Source organism: Rhincodon typus, chromosome 2, assembly GCF_021869965.1.
Source record: "Rhincodon typus isolate 14 chromosome 2, sRhiTyp1.1, whole genome shotgun sequence".
NCBI lineage: Eukaryota > Metazoa > Chordata > Chondrichthyes > Orectolobiformes > Rhincodontidae > Rhincodon > Rhincodon typus.
Window position 1 is genome coordinate 68945744 of NC_063333.1, and position 23294 is coordinate 68969037.

The following is a 23294-nucleotide window of genomic DNA, read 5'->3' on the forward strand; positions in this document are numbered from 1 at the left end:
TGTCATGTACCAAAATAAGATAAAAGAAACTACAGTTTAAAGTCTTTGGCATGTTCTTAAAGTTTTAGGTTTTATTCTGACAATACAGTTGATTAGGGATGTTTTAGAACGATGGCAGTCATGAAATTTGCAGGAATCTTTTACATTCTTAATGTTGTTTGGATGTTTCTCCCATTTGCTTTGAAACCTGAATAGTTTCAACATCTTATCATAAATATGCTATTTTCAGATAAGACGGGTTCCTATTTATTGATGCTTTCATGAAGCTCAGTTCAAACAATACTTATATGGTTGCTGCAACCAAATTGAAGTCAGTGTTTTTCCTTTTTGAAATCATATGAAAGTTTTAGGCATAAAAATTAGATGGTGGAGTTTGAAAATCAATAGGCCAGATTTTTATCACTATCATGGCAAGATGACTCTAATAAAGTGGTTGGAAGAATGCAAAAATGCTATTGCCCTGCTGAATAACAATAGGTGCATCTCCTAAGACACTTTTCTGAGGTTTTCTACAGCCCTTTTACGGTGTCCATTCCCTAAGTGCCAGCTCACCTTTATTGTCTTCTTATCTCCAAACACTTCAAAGTTAAAGTCTTTGCCCTGACCTTAAGCCCATAAAATGACTTGACCACTCTTTTTCTATAGTCTCCCTTTCCTTCTCCATAACTCATCCCAAACTTTCTGACCTCTCACTTTATCTTCTCATGAATGCTGTTCACTGTACCCTGATCGGCAATCATGCAGTTAGCCCCCAGGACTTCCCTCTTTAAACCTCACTATTACTCCATCCAAGATCCTTGAAATACACTTTCCCAGTTCTCAAGTAAATTTAGACATCTCATCTTCTGATTACTACTTTACTGCTTCAATTTCCATATTCCATATTCCTAGGTCTAAAGCCATTTGGCCATTTTATTTTTCCAACAGCAAAAACATTACAAAAGTACAAGCTGATCGAAGTCAGTCAGAAAGATGCACAGAAACAGTACCATCCCCTACCTTGATGCTTCTTGGATGGAAGTCCTTTTATGTATAACCAATGATTGTCTTATTGACATTAACCATTGTCATCCCATACACTAAGTTAAACATTCACTCTTCCACACAGTTAAAGCAGAGTACACCATATAAAAGATGTACTGCAGAAACTGTTTGAGCTTTATGTGACATGATCTTCCAAACTTTCAAATCCAAACATTGATCACGTAGAAGGAAAAGGCCAGCAGAGCCATAGAAATACCACAACCTGTAAAATCTCCTGTGAAACACACATACACAGTCCTGACATGAAACTGTATTATCATTTCTTCACTGTTGCTGGATCAACATCCTGGACCTCCCTTCCTAACAACACTCCACACATACCATACCAGATGGACTGCCACAGTTCAAGAAGGCAGTTCGTCATCACTTTGTTGAGGATAATTAAGGATAGATAACAAACTCTGGCCTTGCTAGTGATTCCCATATCCCACAAGAAATGAAAGAAAGTTCAATGACATTCTATTTTTCTATTCATCCTTTACTCCCTCTCTTGCCTCAGCATCACCAATGATAGCTCTTCCATCAACTTCCCTCTTACTGCAATCCCTCCTTGAAAAATTATCCATCCCATTGGACTGATGTCTCTCTCCATTGCATCCCGACAGATGAACCTGTAATCCCCAGACAATTTGTATTTGACCTGCAGGATTGGCTGTGGCCTGAAAGCGAGGATATGGATCCTGGGACTCTGGTCAGAACAAGCACCTGAATGATTATTGCCAAATCCCTGGTCTTGAATTGGGATGTGCCCTTAACAAAGTGTAAAAGTACCTTGTGACCAATTGAAGACCCTCTTGATCCCACTAAGAATTGCCCCCCCTTTAAACTGTTAGTCATGCCCATTTGGTTGAAACCCAAGTAATGTGTTTGCTTCATAAGATGCTGGCACATCCTACTAGTCTGCATTGATGTAGCATGGTACAATCCACCCCTGGATTGTTCAGTGACCAACTAATTGTCGCTAATTCTGAACTACAAAAAATCACTGTAAGTAACAGGAGCTGGTAATCTATAACTGAGCTGAAATGCAATGTAAACCACAACTTCCAAGTAAGCACAAAATGAATGAACACTAAGATATTGTGTCACCACAGTAACACCATAGGGCTGCTCTCTCATTAGAGAGAGGCAACAGGTGGTGATTTAACCTGAGGGCCACCATGCCTCAGGAAAGGGGTAAGAGGAGACTTCTTCCTCAGCTGGTGATGAGAATTGAACACATGCTTTTGGTATCACACTGCTTCACAAACCAACTGCCCAGCTAACTGAGCTAAAAAAAGCAGACATGCAATGCATTTTCTGTGTGCAGTAGTTGGATGATGGCTGGGACAATCAGTTGGTGAGCTGCATCCTCTAGGGGTGGAATCTTCCCGGCCCCTGAATGCCGTTGGCACTGGTGAGTCAGTTAGTAAAATACGGCGAGAAAAACTTTGAGAAAAAGAAGTCCAATTTTCCATTCAAGGTTTTAATAATGAGACAACAATCTTACTAGTGAGTAACGAGGGACCTACCTGCATGCATTATCATTACATTATTACCTAGTCTAGCCTCATTGATATTAAGCTTGTTATTTGCCCAGCATTGGAGAAAAGCTCGATGCTCACAATTCCCGACATGAGAGACTGAGCGGCTATCTGGTGGCTGGAACTTACTGGCATTTTCTCTGGCTAGCCTCCTCCAAATCCTCAGCCTGCACTTTCCATTCATGGAGGTTGGTGTTTGCAAAATACCAGCTTCACCATGTCATCAGGGGAAAACTGAGATTCACTTTTGTTACAGTTCAATATTTCAATTATGCACTTTGGGGCTCACAGGTTACATTTCAATGCTGCTGCAAGGCTGTTTTGCATATAGGACAGGCATCCATCTCTTGTAGACAAATGGGAGGCTGGAAGAACACAGCAGGCCAGGCAGCATCCAGAGGCAAGGAGCAATCAATGTTTCAGTTCTGAAGAAGGGTAATACCCAAAACCATGACTGCTCCATTCCTCCAGATGCTGCTTGGTCTGCTATGTTTTTCCAGCGTCCTGTTTGTCTACCTTGGATTCCAGCATCTGGAGTTTTTTTGTCTCAGGCATCCATCTCTTGTCTGGAACGGTGTGCATCTCAGGGCTATTGGTTTCTTAGCATTCATTCACTGAGTGCTTCCTTGGATGCTCACAGCATCTCCAACTTGCCTTTGTCTTGTCTGTTAGTGCAAGCAGGTAACCAGACAGCTTGTCATGTTTGACAGCAATGAGCAGTCAAGGGTGACTATGGGCAATCAGGGGGCTGCTCCTTCATTAGTCGGGAGAGGTGGTTAGATGTCCCAAGTGTGTGAGCAGAAAGCACAGAGGGGAGGAAGGGTTTATATTTTGAGGAATGGTTTGGGTAAGAGACATTGAAGGAGGCTGCTGCATGCAATTTTGAGAGTCTTAAACTACGAGCCTTGGTGGGATATAAATGCAACGTCAGAATGAGAGTGAGGCAGCAGAGAAAAAATAGTGACACTTACACTCACAGAACACTAAGGGTCAGTGACCTTCTTGTGACATTGCTGCCCATTCCATCTGAATGTGGACACTGGACTGAACCAAGAGTTTACTACAGACCATGCTGGCAATGTTTAACATCATGGGCAACTGGGGTTTAAATATGGCACCCACTGCCTAAATGCCATAAGGTCTAGGCATCAGCAAGTAATTTGCCACTGCAGAACACAAGATAGTGTGAGTGGTGCCATGGTGGCATAGTGCATACATAATGAGGTGAGCTGCAGAGAATTGCATGAAATAATTCACTGGAGCTCACAGAGAGAAACCCACCACAAACCTTCCTGAAATTGACACTTGGTTAATTTCAGGAGTTGGCACCTTCTGGTTTAATTGAGGAGAGAGGAATTGCAAGTGGCATATACCCGAGGCAAGCTGAGCTAGTTAAGAGCTGCAAATAAATGGAAATAAGGTAGTCACTGTTTAAAGCTTAAGGGGAAAAATCAGGAATTTTTGACATTGATACTCCAACATTTTCATTCTCGCTGTATTTTCCCATTGCCCGCATTGCTCAAGGGAGTGGAAGCCTGCCCTCAGGAACCAAAGACAAATTGCCCAAGTAATGAAGCCACTGAAGAAAAGGATTTTGGATTTGTGCTTATGCACATCTTACACAGTGAAGTCAACTTCAGGATTTTCAATTTTATATCATTTGCTGCTTTAAAATACCTACTATTCATCAAGTGCAACATTATAATCCCAGCTGTGTGACTCTGGGAATTCTAACTGAAAAGAAGGTGCACGTTTGCATGCCTAAAGTTAGAAAAAAATCAGTGACACCCCATGTACTTCAGCCTGTGGACTTATGCTTACCTTACATGAACACTTATACTACCATCTAAAAGAATATTTTACAAATTAGTGTTTTTAGAAATTGTAAAATAATTGGCTGAATGTCTCAATGTGTAAAGGTTAGTCTTTTTCTCTTGCTGATATATTTTTAACATTACTTAAGTTGTCACCAGCTCTCACAACATTTTCAATTATTTTCACAACTACACTAAGTTTTTTACATGACTGCACAGACTGCATAGTACTTCACTGCAGCACTCTGGATAAAGCAACTACAGATTGCTAATATTGCTATTTCTGTCCTGCATTCAATCTTCCTCTCAGTTTTTGCAATATGCCACAGCTCCAAACAGAAAGTGAGCAGTCAGGTCACCTTAATTGCTTATTTTCTTTGTTATGTTTGGTCAAAGGTCTTGTGCTTTCAGGCATGTATATAACAAGTGGTCATTTGAGAAGTATTTAATGTTTGATCCAACAAGTGCTGCATCTAGTGCAGATTGGATTCTCATTACTATTCATTTATATGACATCAAAATGATTGCATTCCCTTTCATCAACAGCAACTGAGCAGAGGTTTAACATTATCCTGTTTCCTGCCAAACCAAAGCTGCTCTGGCTTAGTAGTGTTCCAAGTGATGTGTGTTTAATCATTGCCACAGACTTCACACAAAGGCACTTACAGCAGAGGTAAAGATCGCTGTAAGCCAGCCATTCAGTAAGAATACAATTACGTTTCTCCAAATACCTGCCCTTTCCTAAAATTAAAATGCACAATAAAAGCATGCATTATCATTTGTAGTTAAAAATTACCCAAAATATTCAAAATACATCATCAACAATGAATATTGACACATCCACTGAAACGTATGTTAATTATAGTGAGTTCCACTTCCATCGATTTCTGCCTGTGTTTCATATATATAGTCTCTAAATTGTACAGATCCACTAATGGTTTGTGTGCGTATTGTTAATGGCTGGTATCCGCTCATTCCCAGGGTGATGTTCCTTCTCCAAGGAGTGTCGTTCCTGTGGCAATTGCTGTTGCTATGGTTACTCTTGTTATTGACACATTTCCATTGTTGGAGAATGGTGGGTCTCTGGGACTGATGGTAATTCTGTACTTTGTGCATGTGGTGAGAACACATCTTCCTGATCAGCTGCCTAACAGCTTCTCTCATTGTATGTAAATATGGTTGCAAAGATATATTTGATCATTCAGCACATACATTCGAGTTACAGCTACTCGGTACAGGTCCCAAGTTACCATGTAGACTGGCTTTTTGTTGAGAGTATTGAATGATTCCACTCTGATGAGCTGTCCAGTGCTCAGCACTAGCAATGACCAGGTAATTTTCAAAGTGAAATTTGACTTTATGTCATTTGACCTTGATTTGTCACTCATGCCAATTGCTACTTCTAGCTCAACACTTGGAAGAACAATATGGATGCAGCATGACCTTATTTTTTAGATGGGACTGCTTTCCATACCCTCAGTCAGCACGCTTCTCCACTTAAGGACTGTATTGTGTAAGACTGCATTGCAGGATTTCTTTATGTTCCCTTTGCTGATTTTCACTACTGCTTCAGCATTTCCCTTTGACTGGGCATGGTGGCAGGTGATGTATGGTTTTGAATTTCCCAATCCTTTATGAAGTTGCTGAATTCTTCATTCATGAATCATGGTCATTGTTTGTCATTCATCACAATATCTGGAATGCCCTAATGAGGAAAAAATGTGCTTCCAGGCATTCCACAATCTCAGGGCGGTCATTGCCATCAGCTGGTCTAACTCAGGATGATAGTCAATGGTGGCATAAAGGCCCTTGTGGCACAGTGGCAGTGTCCCTACCTCTGGACTGTGGAGATTCTGGCTCAAGCCCCACTGACTTCAGATATATATAAATATATAAAATAACATCTCTGAACAGGCTGATTTTTTTTAAAAAAAAAAGCATAATCAATGATGACAAGATAGTCATTTCCTGTGAGAATGAAAAAGTCTACACCAAGCTTCATCTGTAGTCTACCTGGAGCAGTATTTGTCATCAGCAACTCTTCAGTTTGCTAAGCTCAGGTTTTTTTACAAATACTGCTTCTGGCTGATATAATCCTTAATCTCATTGTTCATATTTGGCCAGTGGAGCACCTCTGTTGCTTTTAAACCAGACTCAATTTATTTATGGTCCGCATGGATGCACTTCAGCATTTCCTTTCTCATATCCTTAGGGCTAATCTCTCTTTTTTTTTGCAAGATTCCCTTTTGGGTTATCATTTCATCTCTGTATGCCTGACAGTTGTATTATAGCAACAGCTGTGTCCTTGATATTTTCAGATCATCTTTTCATCACTACGTTTTGCAGCAGTTTAAGAGTTGGACCTTGTTATGTAGTTAGCTTGATAGCAGCAAGATGCTTACCTTTTAGCATTTGAGTTGATGACTTCCAGAGCACATTGCATGTCATTGAAGGTAGAAGATTTCACACCCTGCCTTATCATGCTCAACTTTCTTTATAGGAAGTGCTGCTCTTGACAGCATGCCTGTAATTTATGTCTATCTCCCTTGTTTGCATCCCACATCATATAATGCCTCTGTGAACAAAGCAATGTTCTTTGACCGCAACTTCCCCCCTTCGGTGATCGAAAATGCTCTCGACCGCATCTCTTACGTTTCCCGCACCTCTGCCCTCATATCCCCTCCCCCCAACAAAAACAAAGACAGAATCCCCCTTGTCCTCACATATCCCCCCACTAATCTCCATATTCAACGTATCATTCTCCGCCACTTCCGCCACCTGCAATCTGACCCCACAACCAAAGATAAATATCCCTCCCCACCCCTGTCTGCCTTTCCTAGGGACCGCTCTCTCCATGACCCTCTTGTCTGCTCAACACTCCCCACTAGCCCCACCAACCCGGCACCTTTCCCTGTAACCACAGGAAGTACTACACCTGCCCCTACACCTCCCCCCTCACCTCCATCCAAGGCACCAAACAAACCTTTCACATCAGACAGGGGCTCACCTGCACATTCGTCAATGTGGTCTATTGCATCCGCTGATCCCCATGTGGCCTCATCTACATTGGTGAGACCAAGCGGAGGCTCGGAGACCCGTTGTAGAGCACCTGTGCTTGTTCGTGACAAACGACAACACCTTCCGTTCGCGAACCATTTCAACTCCCCTTCCCACTCCCTGGGCGACATGTCCATCCTGGGCCCCCTCCAGTGTCACAATGATGCCACCCACAAACTGGAGGAGCAGCACCTCATATTCCGCCCTGGCAGCCTACAACCCAATGGTCTCAATGTGGACTGGACTTTACCAGTTTCAAAATCTCCCCAGCCCTGGTCTCATCCCATGACCAACCCTCCCTCTCATCCTCGCCTTGTTGACCTGACACAACCTGTCCATCTTCTCTCCCACCTATCCGCTCCTCCGACCTCACTGATCAATCCCCACCACTCCCTTCCTGCACTCACCTATCACTATGCCACCTACCTTCCCCAGCCCAACACCTCCTCTCTTTATTTATTTCTGAGCCCCCTTCCCCCTCCCCCATTTCTGAAGAAGGGTCCTGACCCCAAATGTCAACTTTCCTGCTCCTCTGATGCTGCCTGGCCTGCTATGTTTCTCCAGCTCCACACTGTGTTATCTCAGACTCCAGCATCGGCATTTCTTACTATCTCTGAATGTTCTTTACAGATAGTTTGGAGCAGATAAAAAATGATTTCAGGAAGTTACTTTGAAGTGGCTTTTGGTCAATGCCATGATAACATTGTCTCCTCCAACCACTCACAAGCAAAGGCATTGGCCAAGTGCATTTTCTGTGAGTAGTGTATCTTTCAATTTGTGGTAATATCCTGGATGCAACTAAAGCTAGTTGACTTGCTGTACAAAGTTTTCCAAATCTTGTCTCATTAGAGACATCCTCATCCATCAACCAGCAAATCATCTATAATAGCTTTCAGATCACTGACTAACTTTTTCCACAACAGTGGAAATGCCAAATTACACGCAAAGCCATCAGTACCTCCTGAAGAGCATCCAAAATGCAGTTGGAAAACTGTTGCGTTCACCCAGCTTCACATGCCAATTAATAGCATTTTGTATCAAGAGTAACAAGGTCCTTTGCCCTGGCAAGTTGTAGAGAAACCTCTTTAATGATTGTCAAGGAGTAACGAAATCTCTTCAATGATTTATAGAGATCCTTTGTATCTGTGCGTACTCTTGATTTCCTAGTTTTTGTTTTCTTTATGACCATATTACTAAACCAGTCTGTAGATGTGATCACTTTCTTGGTTGCTCCCTTCTTCTCTAACTTATCTTTCAGACTACATCTGAGGGCAGCTGGAACTCATTTCAGCAGTTTCTGTGTTGATCTCACACTCTCATCCACTTTGAGATGGTAATCACCAGGAAGATATCCAAAATCTGCCAACATATCTTTGATATGGTCAATGTCACTACACCACAAATTTGGGGTTTCTATTTACAAGCATTTGATTTGCTTCAGCTGAAATGAATGGATTTTGCTTAATATCTATCCAGATGACCCTGAATGAACTCCAAATCTTCATTCTTGCCATTGAATTGAGCTCAAAGCTTCATTTGTCCTCTTTGACATGAATATTGTTCCATTAAATAGTTTCTACTTCACGTGCATTCATTATCGGGTCACCATCTTGATCCACTTTGCACAGGTCTGCAAAGTTCATGGTGTTTCATGACATTTGGCATCTATCTGACACTCCATGTTCACTTGAAGCTGTCCTTCTGAAATCAATATTAGAACAGTAACAAACCAGTTATCACCTTTAAACTTGACAGCATCAACCTTTTAGAATAGAATGTCCTTTATTGTCACATGTATTCAATATAAAATACAGTGAAAAGTGTGTACATAGGCGCCGATCAAACCAACTTGGAATAAAATAAAAATAACTTAAAAAGAGTCCAACTTTTCCTTCTCCACTGCTACAGCATGCTGCCATGACTGTCCCACTCCAGGCTTCTGAGCCCTAACCATGCCTCAGAGATTTTCCCACTCCAAACTTCCCAGACCACGCCATGCTGCCGCCAGTGTCCTGCTCCAGCATGCTGTCACCGGGCCCACTCCACGTGGAAGTGTGAGTCTCACTCCAGGCTACATAGGCCGACCAACCGACTCTGTATACCATTGAGTGATTTATCAGGATTGTCAACTGACATCCCTCCAGCAGCCACATTTATAGACATGATTTACCTCTTTGTAGCTGACGGACATCTTTTTTGTAATGTCCTGTGCAGCATTTGCACCCAAACATCTGATCTTAATCATTCCAATTCTGTTTCATTCCTGCTTTCAATTCCACAGCAGCAGGGAATGGAGAATGAGCACCCAATTTGACTCACCTAGTAATTCAAAGTTGTAGACTGCTTTTTTTCCTTTTCATTGATTTTTCTTTCTGTAGCTGACTGTGAAAAATCATACATTTTCAGCTGCATTCTACATATGTTTCTAGTGATGCTTTTTAAATGGCTGCTATATCTGCACACAAAGGCACTTAGAGCAGGGGTAGATAAAAAGGCACATGACTACAACAGCCAGTCAATACATCAAGTACAATTGAATACCATTTCTCCAAACATAGGCCATTGAACAAAACACAGGAATACCTCAAAGTTTCAACAGCCAGAAGGATTTTTTCAAGGAACAAAACCAGAAGTTGCTGGAAAAGCTCAGCAGGTCTGGCAGCATCTGTGAAGAAAAAAATCAGAGTTAACATTTCAGGTCAAGTGACCCTTCCTCGGTACTTCCCCAGGCCCAAAACTTTAACTCTGATTTTTTTCTTCACAGTTACTGCCAGACCTGCTGAGTTTTTTCCAGCAACTTTTGTTTTTGTTCCTGATTTACAGCATCCGTAGTTCTTTAGGTTTTTGTTAAACCAGGCTTCTTCTGATAATTTATTGTAAACTTTGACTGAAGAACCACAGAAAACATGGGGCCAAATTTTAGATGCATTTTTTCAAATCAACCTGTTCGGAGATGTTGTCACACACCTCTGGAGCAGGTAGGACTATGAACCAGGGTCTCCCAGTCCAAGGGTGGAGACCTTACCATTGCACCACAAGAGCCTGAGGCTGAATTTTAACAGGAAAGGGAAGATATGCTGCAGGTGTAGGCTAAACTTCTGGAAAGAGGTGTCAGATCAGGAAACTGACGTTATCCACAAGAACCAGGTCTGACCCATGCAATTTGGCAGGTAAATGGAGAACCCACATGCAGCTGTCAGATGAGTCATTACTGTATGCAAACAGGCCAATAACTTTGCATCGAAACTTCAAGATCGGTCCTCCAACTGTCTGCCAGAAAGGGAGTGATTGTTTATTGAAATTCATCCGCTGCAGGAAATCTTTAAAGGGTGAAGTCAGAAAGTGAATGGTGAATCCAACAAATTGTCATAATGAATGGGTTGTGCTTGCATGATTACTTCTGACAATCTGAAATCACTCCATTTGCTGTCAATTTCAACCTCTTGGACTTCCTTTTAATTGAAGCCAGCAGCAGCAGTATCACCACCAACTTCCTTCTCCTCCAGCTACACATGGCTTCGCAGGTCATGGGCTAAATGCTGACATCCAACTCAAAATAAAAGGTGAGGCACAGGATCCACGGTCAGAGCATCGGTTTTCTTGACATATTTGAACAGCTGTGCCTCAAAAGCCTCAGGATTTCACAGAACGTCATCACTGACATTTCCAGCCTCCAGGAACAAGACTTCCCTCACTGTGGATGGCCAGTAAAGTCCTTGTACCTGGTGAGAAGTAGCCCACCTCCCTCTCCACTGCTATCCCTCTGATTTCCTTCCCTAAAGAACATTAGTTGTGCAAATAGGTTCAGTCTCCCCGGAGCTGTGAGCTCTCTTCCCCTACAAAGAGAGAAATCAAAGTTGTAAAGTGTGACAAATGATTTGAGTGGAGAAACAAGATGGACTATATTTGTGGCTGATGTTTGTGCAGCATGAGCATGAAATGGCAAGTGGGTGAATGTTTGAGAGCACTGGCTTCTCAGATGATGTACGAGAAGGTGTCTAGAAGGAAAAGAATGAGTCCAGATTCAAGGTGTGTTGTCCTCTGGAGTGTTAGACAGGAGAATGCTCACAAAGTCAGAGGTCATAACACCTGTAAGTATTATGGCACTTGTCTTTTCGGATAGATGCTATCTTCTTTATGTACCATGAGATTGGAGGCACCATGCTTCTGTTACTTCCTTGACCTGTTCTTTGCACACTGAGTGGTTTGTGTGTATCTGTGTGTTTGTGTAGCAGGGACAGTCTTACCAGGTTTCATCTTCGTTTGCATGGTTGTTGCAACCAATCCTAACCATGCCAATTGAAGCAATTGATAGTTCAGAATGACATGCTCCTTTAAACCAATTCTTGAATCTTCCTTGTACTTATAATTCAAATTGAATCAGGGCATTGAAAGAAGCACAAGGCTTTGAAGTATATTAATACCAAAGCAATGGATCTAAACATAACCAATTAAAAAGTAGATAGTATCAAAGGCAATACAATTAAAGAAGTTGTAATTTAATGAGACAAGTAAAATCAGAATAGTTTATCTTTGCAGTAAATAAATAAATGAGATTTTTTTTCTGAAGAGGCAAATTAAAAATCATTAGATCTACTTTCTGTCTAAGAGTCACAGTCTGACACAGTTATTTAACCTATAATCATTTTCTTAACCGCAGCAAGCGTTTAACCACGTTAGTCAAGTGAGTGTTCTTTGTGAGTGTTAGGTAGGAAAACAAATGCATCCTTCTTAAAAATGAATAGGAATTGGTAATAAAGTTCAAAATAAATATATTTGTGTCCATTGCATGCTAAGCAATATGAAAGAACACCACCTCTGGAATGGTAATAGATTTTTCCTACAGTTTATCCATGGATTGTCACATTGCAGAACCTTTCAGCAATTTAATTTCTTAGAGAAGGAAATCTACCTGCATCACCTGGTCTAGTCTATATGTGACTTCAGATGGACAGCAAGGTGGTGAATTCTTATTTGCCCTTTGAAATAGTGTAGCAAATCACTCAGTTGTATATGAGAAGGTGGCTCATCACCACCAACTCCTGAGCACTTCAGGGATGTGAAATAAATGCTGCATTTGGCAGTGATGCCCCCAGTCCCTGAATGAATGACAAAGAAATTGACAAATCATCAGTCTGTCTGCAACACTGTATTGCATGTTTCTCAGACTGCCATTCACTTTATAGTTCTTTATAAGTAAGTACACCCAGACCCCAAGTGAGGTTCTCTAACTTGTCCCAGATAAGAGACACTAAATCACTTGGCACCTGGTGAGAAGGCATGAACTAGCTCTCCTCCTTTAATCACCAGTCCCCTTGGTTGAACACAACAAGATTAATTTAAAAACAGATCCTTCCTCTTGTGGATACCTTTCTAACAGACCTAAATGATTGTATGTTTTGAAATGAACCAATTTAACTAAACTTTCTTGTGTTAATAGAAGAGTAAGTTGATAAATTACTAAACGCAAAAAGAATTATAGTGCAACACAAAGATACACACAGAAGTGAGTCCAAGAGGAGGAAAGTTAAGAGAAAAAGATCTATAGATGAGTCTCTAAATTATTCACAAAGAGTGGATAATAGATCATTGCTGCTATTACAGTGAAGGTTACCAGTGGCATTGACATTTGTAGTTAAGCCATTTGTTTCCTTAGTTTTGCAGATTGATTGATATTCTGTAGTTCTGATTCCTTCTGCCTGTAATTGAATTCTAGCATTGTGTGGGAGAGTCCTTTTGTTATCCTGTCTCCTTTTCATCTGGCTGAAGTTGACATCACACACTGAGTAAGAGAGGGTCATTTTCAGCTACATAGAGGTAACAAGTAGATAGTTCTTCGCTTGCTGTTAAGTAGGCAGTAATCAGTATTCTTTGTAGTGACAAGGGATCACTGTCCAGTCTGTGCAAAATTTCTTTGGCACAATTAGGTGTTACATCTCATTGGCCCCTCATAGAAATTTTGCCAGCCAGCCACTGTATTTACACATACAATTATTTTGCCTCTCTATCAGTCCTCTTATAAAAACATGTTTTCTACTGAAGAATTGAAAACAGCCATTGTACTGTGTGGATCTGACCTATAGTTATAACATTGGAGATGCATCATGATTCCTGATAGAGTCAACACTTTGACGAATGATATTACTGCACAAGTAGAGGGAAATTGTCAGGATCTTCCCAGGACCATGGAGGAGTTGGGCAGGACAGTTGGAGGGAAGGTGGTGGTAGGACAGGGAACTTTAGATACTTGTGGATCAGGTCAGCTCCCTGATGTGTTCCTGCCTCTATGGCCTTTTCCCAAAAGCAGGTTTCTACGGTTTCTTTCTGTGTGGAAATGGTGGGGACTCAAATAGGATGATTGAAAGGCCAATTAGCTCATATTTTATCCTTTACAATGAGGTGTTACAAACAGCTCATGGCCCCCTGCTGTCCCCAGCTTCATAGCAGGAGCTCAGCCGTTGTAGCTTCAAAGGTGGTTGAAGAACACACTGTAAGTCCCTGTTGTAGACTTGCCATTGAGTGATAAACTTGAGATGAATGTCTCTAATAGCCATATGCCGCTAGAGAACTTTTAAATCTGCTGTACGAACATTAATGGTAGCTGCAGTGCCTCCCTTAGCTAATGTGTGCCTGATCCTCAGCAATGTGCTTCACAGGTATCAGAGTGGGGGCTGCCAGCCTCCATTGGCGTGGCCCAAAATGCCTTGGGCTTCTGCCTCTGGAAGCCACCTGCTGTCTCTAAGTGTATAGCAAATGTAGAGGCAACCTCTTAGTTAGCTGCCTTCTGAAAGATTCCCCCAGTCAACGCATCCATGAGCATGTGGGGTCAGGACCAGGGAATAGCGCCAAATATGCATTATTTTCTATGTCTGGAACTTTCTGGCCATTTCCAGCAATTTCCTTTTTTTGTCATTTTGCCAGCAGTATTAGCTTATTTAAAATAATTGGGTTAATACCTCTGTTGAAATAACAAAGGGTGACGTTTGACACAGGCGCATTAAGCATTAATATAATAGCATCCCTGACTGCAGTTTATGGTCTATATGTAATCCTATTATAAATTGCATGTTATAATTATAGGTACGTCATGTTGTATGATAATAATAAACCCTGATAGCTTTTGTTCGGCTGGCACCAACTGCTCTTCCACCATGTAGAATGTGTAACACAAGGAAACTTTGAAAATATAGAAACATTGAAACCAGGAGCATGAGGAGACTATTTGGTCCTTTGGGTCCACACCATCATTCAATATGATCATAGCTGATTCTCTATCTCATTGCTATATACCTGCCTTCTCCCCATTACCCCTTTGCTCTTTTAAAATCTAAGAATGTATCTATTTCTTTTCCTCAATATATTCAGTGACTTGATCTCCACAGCTTTTTGTGGTAAAGAATTCCATAGGTTCACTATTCTTTGAGTGAAGATCTGTTTCATCATCTCATTCCCAAATAGTCTATCCCATATCCTCAGACTGTGTGCCCTGGTTCCAGACTCCCCATTTAGGGAAAACATCCTTCCTGCAGCCAAGCTGTCCAGCCGTGTTAGAATTTCAATCGTGTCCCCTCTCACCCTTCTAATTTCTAATGAATACAGGCCAAATCTAACTAATCTTTCCTCACAGGACGGTCCTGCCATCCCCTGGTATCAGCCAAGTGAAGCTGTATTGCACTCCCTCTTTGTGCTTTCTTTCATAGGGAGACCAAGCTGCACACAATACTGCAGGTTCTCACCAAGTTTTTGTACCACTGTAGTGCGACATCACAACATCTGAACTCAAATCCTCTTGCAGTAAAGGCCAATTGTCCATTTTCCTTCCTAATTGCTTGCTGCAGCTGCCTGCCTACTGTCATTGACATGTATAAGGACACCCAGATCCCTTTGTACACCCACTCTTCCTAATATGTCATCATTTAAATAAAACTTATCTGTTTTCACACTGAAGTATATAATTTTGCATTTGGCTACATTGTACTGCATCTGCCATGTGTTTGCCCACTCTCAACTTGTGTAAATTATTTTGAAGCCTCCTTGCATCCTCCCCACAATTCACAATCCCTCCCAATTTTGTGTCATCAACAAACTTGGAACTGTAGCATTTGATTCTCTCATCCAAGTCATATATAATAAATAGATAAGGCCCTAACACTTATCCTTGTGGTACCTTACCACCAGCACTTGCGCCACTTGAGAAAAGACCCATTTAATCAACTAATTTTCAATCTATATTAATATATTACTCCTGTCTAATGTGCTTTAAATTTGCCCACTCGCCTCTTATGAGGGATTTTATCAAAAGTTTTTTAAGCTCCAATTACACTGGTTCTCACTTATCTATTATAACAGTTGCATACTTAAGAAAGTCCAGTAGATTTGCCTTTCATAAACCTATGTTGGATTTGTCCAATCCTGTAAGTGCTTTCCAAATCTTTTGTTATTATGTCTCATAATGGACTTCAGCATTTCCCCACCACTGATGTTACACTCACAAGCCTTTCTGAAAAAAGGTCCAGACCCAAAACGTCAGCTTTCTTGCTCCTCTGATGCTGCCTGGCCTGCTGTGTTCGTCCAGCTCTATGCCTTGTTGTCCCTGTAATTCTGTTATTTCCCTGTCTCTCTTTTTAAATAGTGAGGTTACAGTTACCACCCTCCAACCTCTAGGAACTGCTCTAGAATCTGTAGGATTTTGAAAGATGACCATTAATGCATCCAGCATTTCCTTTAGTACTGTGGGGTGTAAATAATCTGGTCCTATAATTTGGCAACTTTTAGCACCATTATTATCGCCAGCATCATTTTCTTACTAATACGAATTTCCTTCAACTCCGCCTTTTCTACCCTGCTCTGCCATTCAGTCATGAATGATATGTTTCTCAACTCCATTCTCTTGCCTTCACCCTGTAAGCCTTGATCCCCTTACTCATCAACTACTTATCTATCTCTGTCGTAATGACAGGGTAAGGGTCCTACGTTTATCTTCACATATTTGTCTGTGTTTTAATGATCAGTTTCTATGTTCTCTGCAATTTCAATTGTCAGTTTTCTTTTACTTGTTTATTGAATGTGGATATTGTTGGCTAGGTCAGCATTTATTGCCCATCCCTAATTGCTCAATGTGGCATTTTTATGGGTCTGGCGTCACGGGTAGGCCAAACTAGGTGAGAATGGTAGATTTCCTTTGCTGAAGGACATTGGAGAACTGGATGAGCTTTTACAATAATCAACAATGGTTATATGATTGCTATTAGACTAGTTTTTTTATTGAATTCAAATTCCATCATTTATCCATGGGGGATTCAAATTTACACCCCTGGAACACTTACCTGAGATTACTAGACCACTGATACTACCTCTATGCCACTGTCTCACCACAAATATTATTTTTGCTGTAATTTGAGCAAATTCCTGTGAATTCACTGAAATCATGGCATTGAATTTAATCACACACCATGCCACCACTGTTTCAGTCGTGCTGAAAAGGCCCGGGTGAGGGATCAGAATCTTGAAAATAGAAACTCAATCTCCATATCTCGCCACACTCCCTATTGCAATAATATTAAAGGCAATGATACAGGTTTTCAATGAGTACCCCACTAAACATAGGATGCAAGACGTACATCCCAATTAAATCAGAGTCAACAAAACATAACATGAACAGCAAGCCAGGCAGAATCATACATAGTGTTGCCTGGCAGCAGGATAATGATGGTTGGGGGCAGGGGGGTGGGTCACGTGGTTAGAGAGCAGCCAAGATATACTTTGGAAATTTTCTTCTGAGCTGGGGAGCAGGAGTGCTCTGCTTAGGTGCAGCAAGGTATCCTTGGGAATCTCAGCCTTGACATTCCCTGATGTATCTATTCCACAAGATGCACAGCTACAGCCTGTTGTAGCCAATCTCCTGCTCCCACCCGTTGATTTGGTTGTCAGCCTGCTTTGAGTATCGGCTCAGACACTTGAAGTATTATTTAGAAGAGACTAGAATTAAAATCAGCACAGCGTCCACCCCATTGACCTGTCTGGATGGACCGCCATTACTGAGTTTATTTGCACAGCTTCTGAGTTTCCACTTGTAAAAATTCAGAACTGTGAATCAACCTGACTGTGTGTATTTCTATGGCTTAAAATGCATCTGTTAAATTTCAGACTTCTGACGTTATCCCAGTGCAAAATTCTGCATGACATTTACACCATTCAATTCTCATTAAAATGTGTTGAGAGGGAAGATAAAGACTTCCATTTACATAGCATTTTCACATTACAGAATGTTGCTTTAGATTTGTTTTCACAAGTATTCACCATTGTTCAGTAAACAAATTATGTGAACAATTCATCCCAAGCAAGGTCTCTCAACTGGGAAAAAAAATGTTGTTTTAATTTGGTGCTTTCTTTTAAGGATGAATTTTGGCCAGGAAATGGAGGAAACTCCCTAACTTCCTTTGAATAATTCCAGGGGGTGTTTTATATTAAATGTAACTATCAGACAAGTTCTCAGTTTCAAACCTCAACTCAAAGACAGAATCTTCAACAATTTTACTGTAAGTTTGGGAGGAGTGTACTGCCATAGAGGCTGAGATAAGTTCCCATCTCATTATTGAGATGGCTAGAAAATCAGATGAAAATCCTTGCGGGTCTCATGTTTTTACAATGCCAAGCCAATCAACCAGCCAGGGAAGGAGTCAATAAATTTGGAGCTGGAAAAGCACAACAGGCCAGACAGCATCGGAGGAGCAAGATGCTCTCTGACCTGCTGTGCTTTTCCAGCTCCACTTTTATTGACACTAGCTTCCAGCATCTGCAGTCCTTACTACCTCCAAGCCAGGGGAAGGAGCCCTGCAACCATCAGTTAACAACAATCAGACTGAGCTAAAATCAACATCGTTATACAAACATATACAATATAAAACTCAGACATGGATCTCCTAGGAAATTCTTAACTTTCTGGAAGTAGTAAGCAAAAGTAGAAGACAGGTGACAAGCATCATGTAGGATCAGAATAGAAAATGTTAAAAAGACAGAATTAAAGGTATTACATCTGAATGAATTTAGCATTTGCAAAAAAGCTTGATGATTTGAATACACATATTAAGGTAAACGGGTATATCTGAAGAAAGGTCTCGACCCGAAACATCAGCTTTCCTGCTCCTCTGATGCTGCCTGGCCTGCTGTGTCCCTCCAGCTCCACACTGTGTTATATTCAACATTTAGGAGGGATAGACAAAAGGCTAAAAGACTGCTGTAGCATTATTACTAATGGAGGAGATCAGAACATTCGCAAGAGTGGATCTTAATTAAAAGATCATTAGGTAGAATCAGTTTGGGTGGAGCTAAAAATACAGCAAGTAGAAACAAACAGTGGTGAATGTTAAGTCCTGACAAAGAGTTTTGACCCAAAACATTGACTTACCTGCTCCTCGGATGCTGTCTGACCTGCTGTGCTTTTCCAGCCTCCCACCTATAGACTCTGGCTTCCAGCATCTGCAGTCCTTATTGTCTCCAAGTGGATGTTATTTATCGGCTACCAATGTGTAGTAAAATATTGGGCATGATATAAATCATGAAATTAAAATTGCACAACATATCAGCCATGGTTAAATAGTGGAGCAGACTCTACGGGCCGAATCGCCTAATTCTGCTCCTGTGACTAATGGTCTTACACTCTAACACAGTAATAATGGTTAGTTGGTAACATAGAACTTATTATCTTGACAGTTAACAGCCATGGTTTGCTCAGTTTTAAACCAGGTATGTTAAGTCAGTTTGGTAAAGGCAGCATACTGTAGCTTCCAAAATATGTAAGTGCGAGCCCAATGGACAATCCTAAATTAACATTTTTTTCAAATTGGGAAATGAAAGGCTGACCTGCCAGTTTTCCAGCTTCGAAACACAATGACGGCAGATTCAGAAATTGCACTGAAATTTCTTTCAACAGCTGCTTTGGGGCAGCCGAAAAGAAAGAAAGAGTAAGGACTGAAAGCACCAAGGATCGAAGCATCTTTCTCTCCCTGTTCTTCATCACCACTCAGCGAAAAAGCAAATCTGGAAAATTACCATTAATCAAGAATTCAAACAATTTTACTGATTCTACCATTACTGAGGATACAACTGCAATCCAAGATTGAAGATCAAGCATTTTAAGGACAATAAGGAATTTTTAACTGTGTATCCTTTATCCCCTCTGACTGCCAGAAACCTGTTACTTGTGTTTAGAACAAGAACATAGAACAGTATAGCAGGAACAGGCCGTTCAACCCACTCTGTCTGTGTCAATCATGATGCCATTCTAAACTAATCCCATCTGCCTGCACATGGTCTGTATCCCTCTATTCCCTACCTTACCCTGTCTGCATGTTTGATGTTACATTTTTAATATTTTTTAGGGGTTATAAACTTATGATGTTTCGCCTCCTTTCACTCAAGAAAGCATTATAATTGGCATTCCTTTTATTCTCATTTCCAATATTTTTAATGAATGTGTGGTATAGCGATTTTTTTGTGGTTGTCCAGAAGGCGTGAAAAAGGGAGCTGAATCCTCTTCCTTGCCTGGTCAGAAGCATCTTTTATTTAAAGTTAGCACAAGAAAACTTGGAAATGTGAGACTGGAGATGTGTGTCTTTGGAAAGAACAAGAAACTGGAGTGCAGGATTAAAATATATATAAATAGCCACAGTAAGTTGGAAGTTGTTCTGAAGAGGTAATTGAGATTGAAGATGAAAAGTGAAAGGATGAAAATATTTCTCCTGTTAATAATCAGAAGCTTTGAGCCAAATCACAAGACAAAAATAGGAGACAAACTTTCGGAATCAGTGACTGTGACTAAGACAGTAGAGCAGAACACTGACTGCAGAAGAGAAATGCTACGTAACTTCAAGGATATCACCTAGAACATGCTTGTACCAACTGATCTATGTTCAAGAAAGATTTTTATTTACTTATTGATGAAATACATGCATTTCTAGTAAGGCCTGCATTTTCTGCTCATCCCTAAATGTCCCTTCACAAAGAAGAAAAGGCATTTAAGAGTCAACGACATTGCTGTGGGCCTGGAATCACATATAGGCCAGACCAGGTACGGACAGCAAATGACCTTCTCTAAAAGGCATTAGTGAATGAGATTGATTTTTAGCAACAATCAATAGTAGATTTATAGCACCATAACTGAGACTAGTTTATATTCCAGATTTATGAATCATATTTAAATTCTACATGGTACTGTGGGGGGGATTTTGTCCTTATGTCACAGAGTATTTGTCTGTGCCTATAGATTATTAATCCAGTGACATAACTGCTATGCTGCCATTTCCCAATAAAATATCAATAATTAAGACCAGTCATCACATAGAAATGACATTTTCTATACTTGAGACTTGCAGATACAAAGTAGAGTTAATCCAGGTTTAGTCCAAAGGTATCAAGTATAGAGAATCACTGAATTGTGACTCGGGATAAATAATGAGAATGTATAATGTAGTATTTTTAGAATCTGAATTACTGTGATTTGCAGTAAGATGATTGAGATCACCTAGAAAATGATTGTTCTTCAACATTGCCTCAGAGTGGTGTTGACCAGTTAATATTTTTGAATATTAAAGGCCATAGAAATGGGGAGATGGTAAGTAACCCTAAAGATTTCAGATTGAGTTGTTAAATTTCATCATAATGTTTTATCCCAGCCAGCTAGTGAAAATCAGTCTTCCACATTTCTTTCAAAAACCACTTAACACTAAAGTGTCATAAGTGACTCACTGTTCTATTTTACTCCTGTTAGAACAGTTTTTCACCTTGCTTCCAGAATCTAACTAATGTTAAATGTATGTCTCAATTTAAGTTCAATTTGCAAATGTTTAACTAATCATTTACAGTATTAATTTTTGACCATAAGCACAATTATTAAGGGTTTCATATTTTGGTGACATTAATGCTTTCAACCATTCATCCTTATAACATCACCTCCCTCTTTGATTCACTGTATACAGTTATCATTTTATCCGGTGCCAACAGTCTGAACAATTGTGCAAATGGAAAATTTTTAACTGGATGACAAATTCTTGCCATATTAAACAAAACATTAGAGCAGATTAGTTTCAAACAGCAAACCATCATTCATGAATAAAACCAAAATAAAAATGGGACCAGAACTTGGAGAAATTTGATCATTAATTTCATTTTTTTTTATGGAAGTACATGAAATCTGACATAACCACTTGCATTTGGGCTCTGTGTTTTCCAGAATAATGAGAATGTCACTCATGCGTTGGTACTCACCAATGGAAACTTAATGTCTGCAAAGCAACAGCTCATTTAAAATAAAATTCTCCCTTAGTCTTTCTTCGAGTCCCCAATTTGTGGGGAAATATTCAAAGAGTCAACAGCCTTTGATTTGTCATTGAAACAATTACTTTTGATGAATGGAATTCTTCGAGGAACCATCTACTATACCACATGAGAGTAATGCAGATGATATACGTGATTGTGATTCTAAAAATAGGTTTAACTTATTTTAAAATATTCATTTTCATGTACAGCCAGTACCAGTACTTAAGGCAAAGGGAATAGTTGCCAAATTGTCTAGATCAATTAAATGTTTACTCAGTATCAGACAATTTTCTGGTAGTGTGTGTTACATGTCTGAAAGTGATTGGACAGGTAACAAGTAGACGGAAGATCGATAATGTCCAGAGAGCTTTTAAACAATTATGTTGATAAGTTGACATCAGACTGAAAATAAAATTATCATAAACAATCATTGATTGATTGTTAATAATCAAGCAATGTCAGGCAGTGAGGCAAATTGACTGATGAGATTTGGCTACCGGGTACTGGGCTGCCATGAGAGTAACTTACATTCTTAATTTATAGCTCATTCATGAGACAACTTCTTGATAATGCTATACAATTTATCCAACACCAAACCATGTAGAACCTTGCTTTTTGAATATGAAGTATTTCTCTCCAAAGTAACAAGAAACTTGTGTTTTGTTCTTTAACTATGTCTACTTTCATTTATCTGATACTATGAATAGAAAAGCCCCAAACCACTGTAATCCAATGGTGCTGAGATTTTTCTTTTAGAAGAGCTCTTAAGGCCATCAATAATGTAGCAATATGAGAATGACAGGCTGAATTTTACAGACCGTCTCACCATATCCAAGTTTTCAGCAGGGGAGGACTTAACATATGCACAGTAGTTAGCCCACCCACCCTAACCCAGTACCCATAATAAAGGTACTGGGTAAATTACACACTAGTTTGCCTGTCTTTAGGCCTATTAAGAACTTTAAACTGGCCAATTAAGACCTTTAATCTGCATCCAATTTCATAACATTATGGGCAGTGGCAGGCGGGCATAAGTGACAAAGGCATTAACACTAATATGCAAACAGCTCTTGTAGATGCAGGAAACCTGCAACAGAAACAGAAAGTGCTGGAGAAACTCTGCAGGTCTGGCAGGATTTATAGAGAGAAAACTAGAGTTAACATTTCATGGCTAAATGGTTCCAAAAGACCATTTTATTAAAACAGTTAGTTAAAAGGCAAGAAGGCAGAACAAATAATCTGTGAGTGTCCTGCGTGCATCCCTCTCTCAGAGATTTTGCCCCTTGCAACTTTGTATCTCCTTACCTGAACACTAAGTATTCCAACACCCCACCTTGTCCCACATTGCCTGATCCCTTTTCCCTTAAAAGCCTGGGGGCTAAATCCAGTCTCCATTGCTCTTCTTACAACGGATGCATAGCTCTGTTGGGATTGTTAGAGCTGTTGGAAAATCAGAGTGGTTGGCTGCTGTTAAGGGCAGGACTTGCTCCCGCTGAGAGGCTGAATTCCAACGCACTTCTTTAGGACTGTTATGTTAAAA

At 40.3% G+C, this 23294-nt stretch overlaps 1 protein-coding gene across 1 annotated transcript in view; it reads left to right on the plus strand.

Moving 5' to 3' along the window:
* gabbr2 (gamma-aminobutyric acid (GABA) B receptor, 2) overlaps positions 1 to 23294 on the plus strand; it is an 877108-nt gene that overhangs the window by 447015 nt on the left and 406799 nt on the right. Inside the window, 2 exon segments of the mRNA XM_048608319.1 lie at positions 10262 to 10278; positions 19662 to 19697. Of these exon segments, the coding sequence (XP_048464276.1) occupies positions 10262 to 10278; positions 19662 to 19697 (53 nt within the window).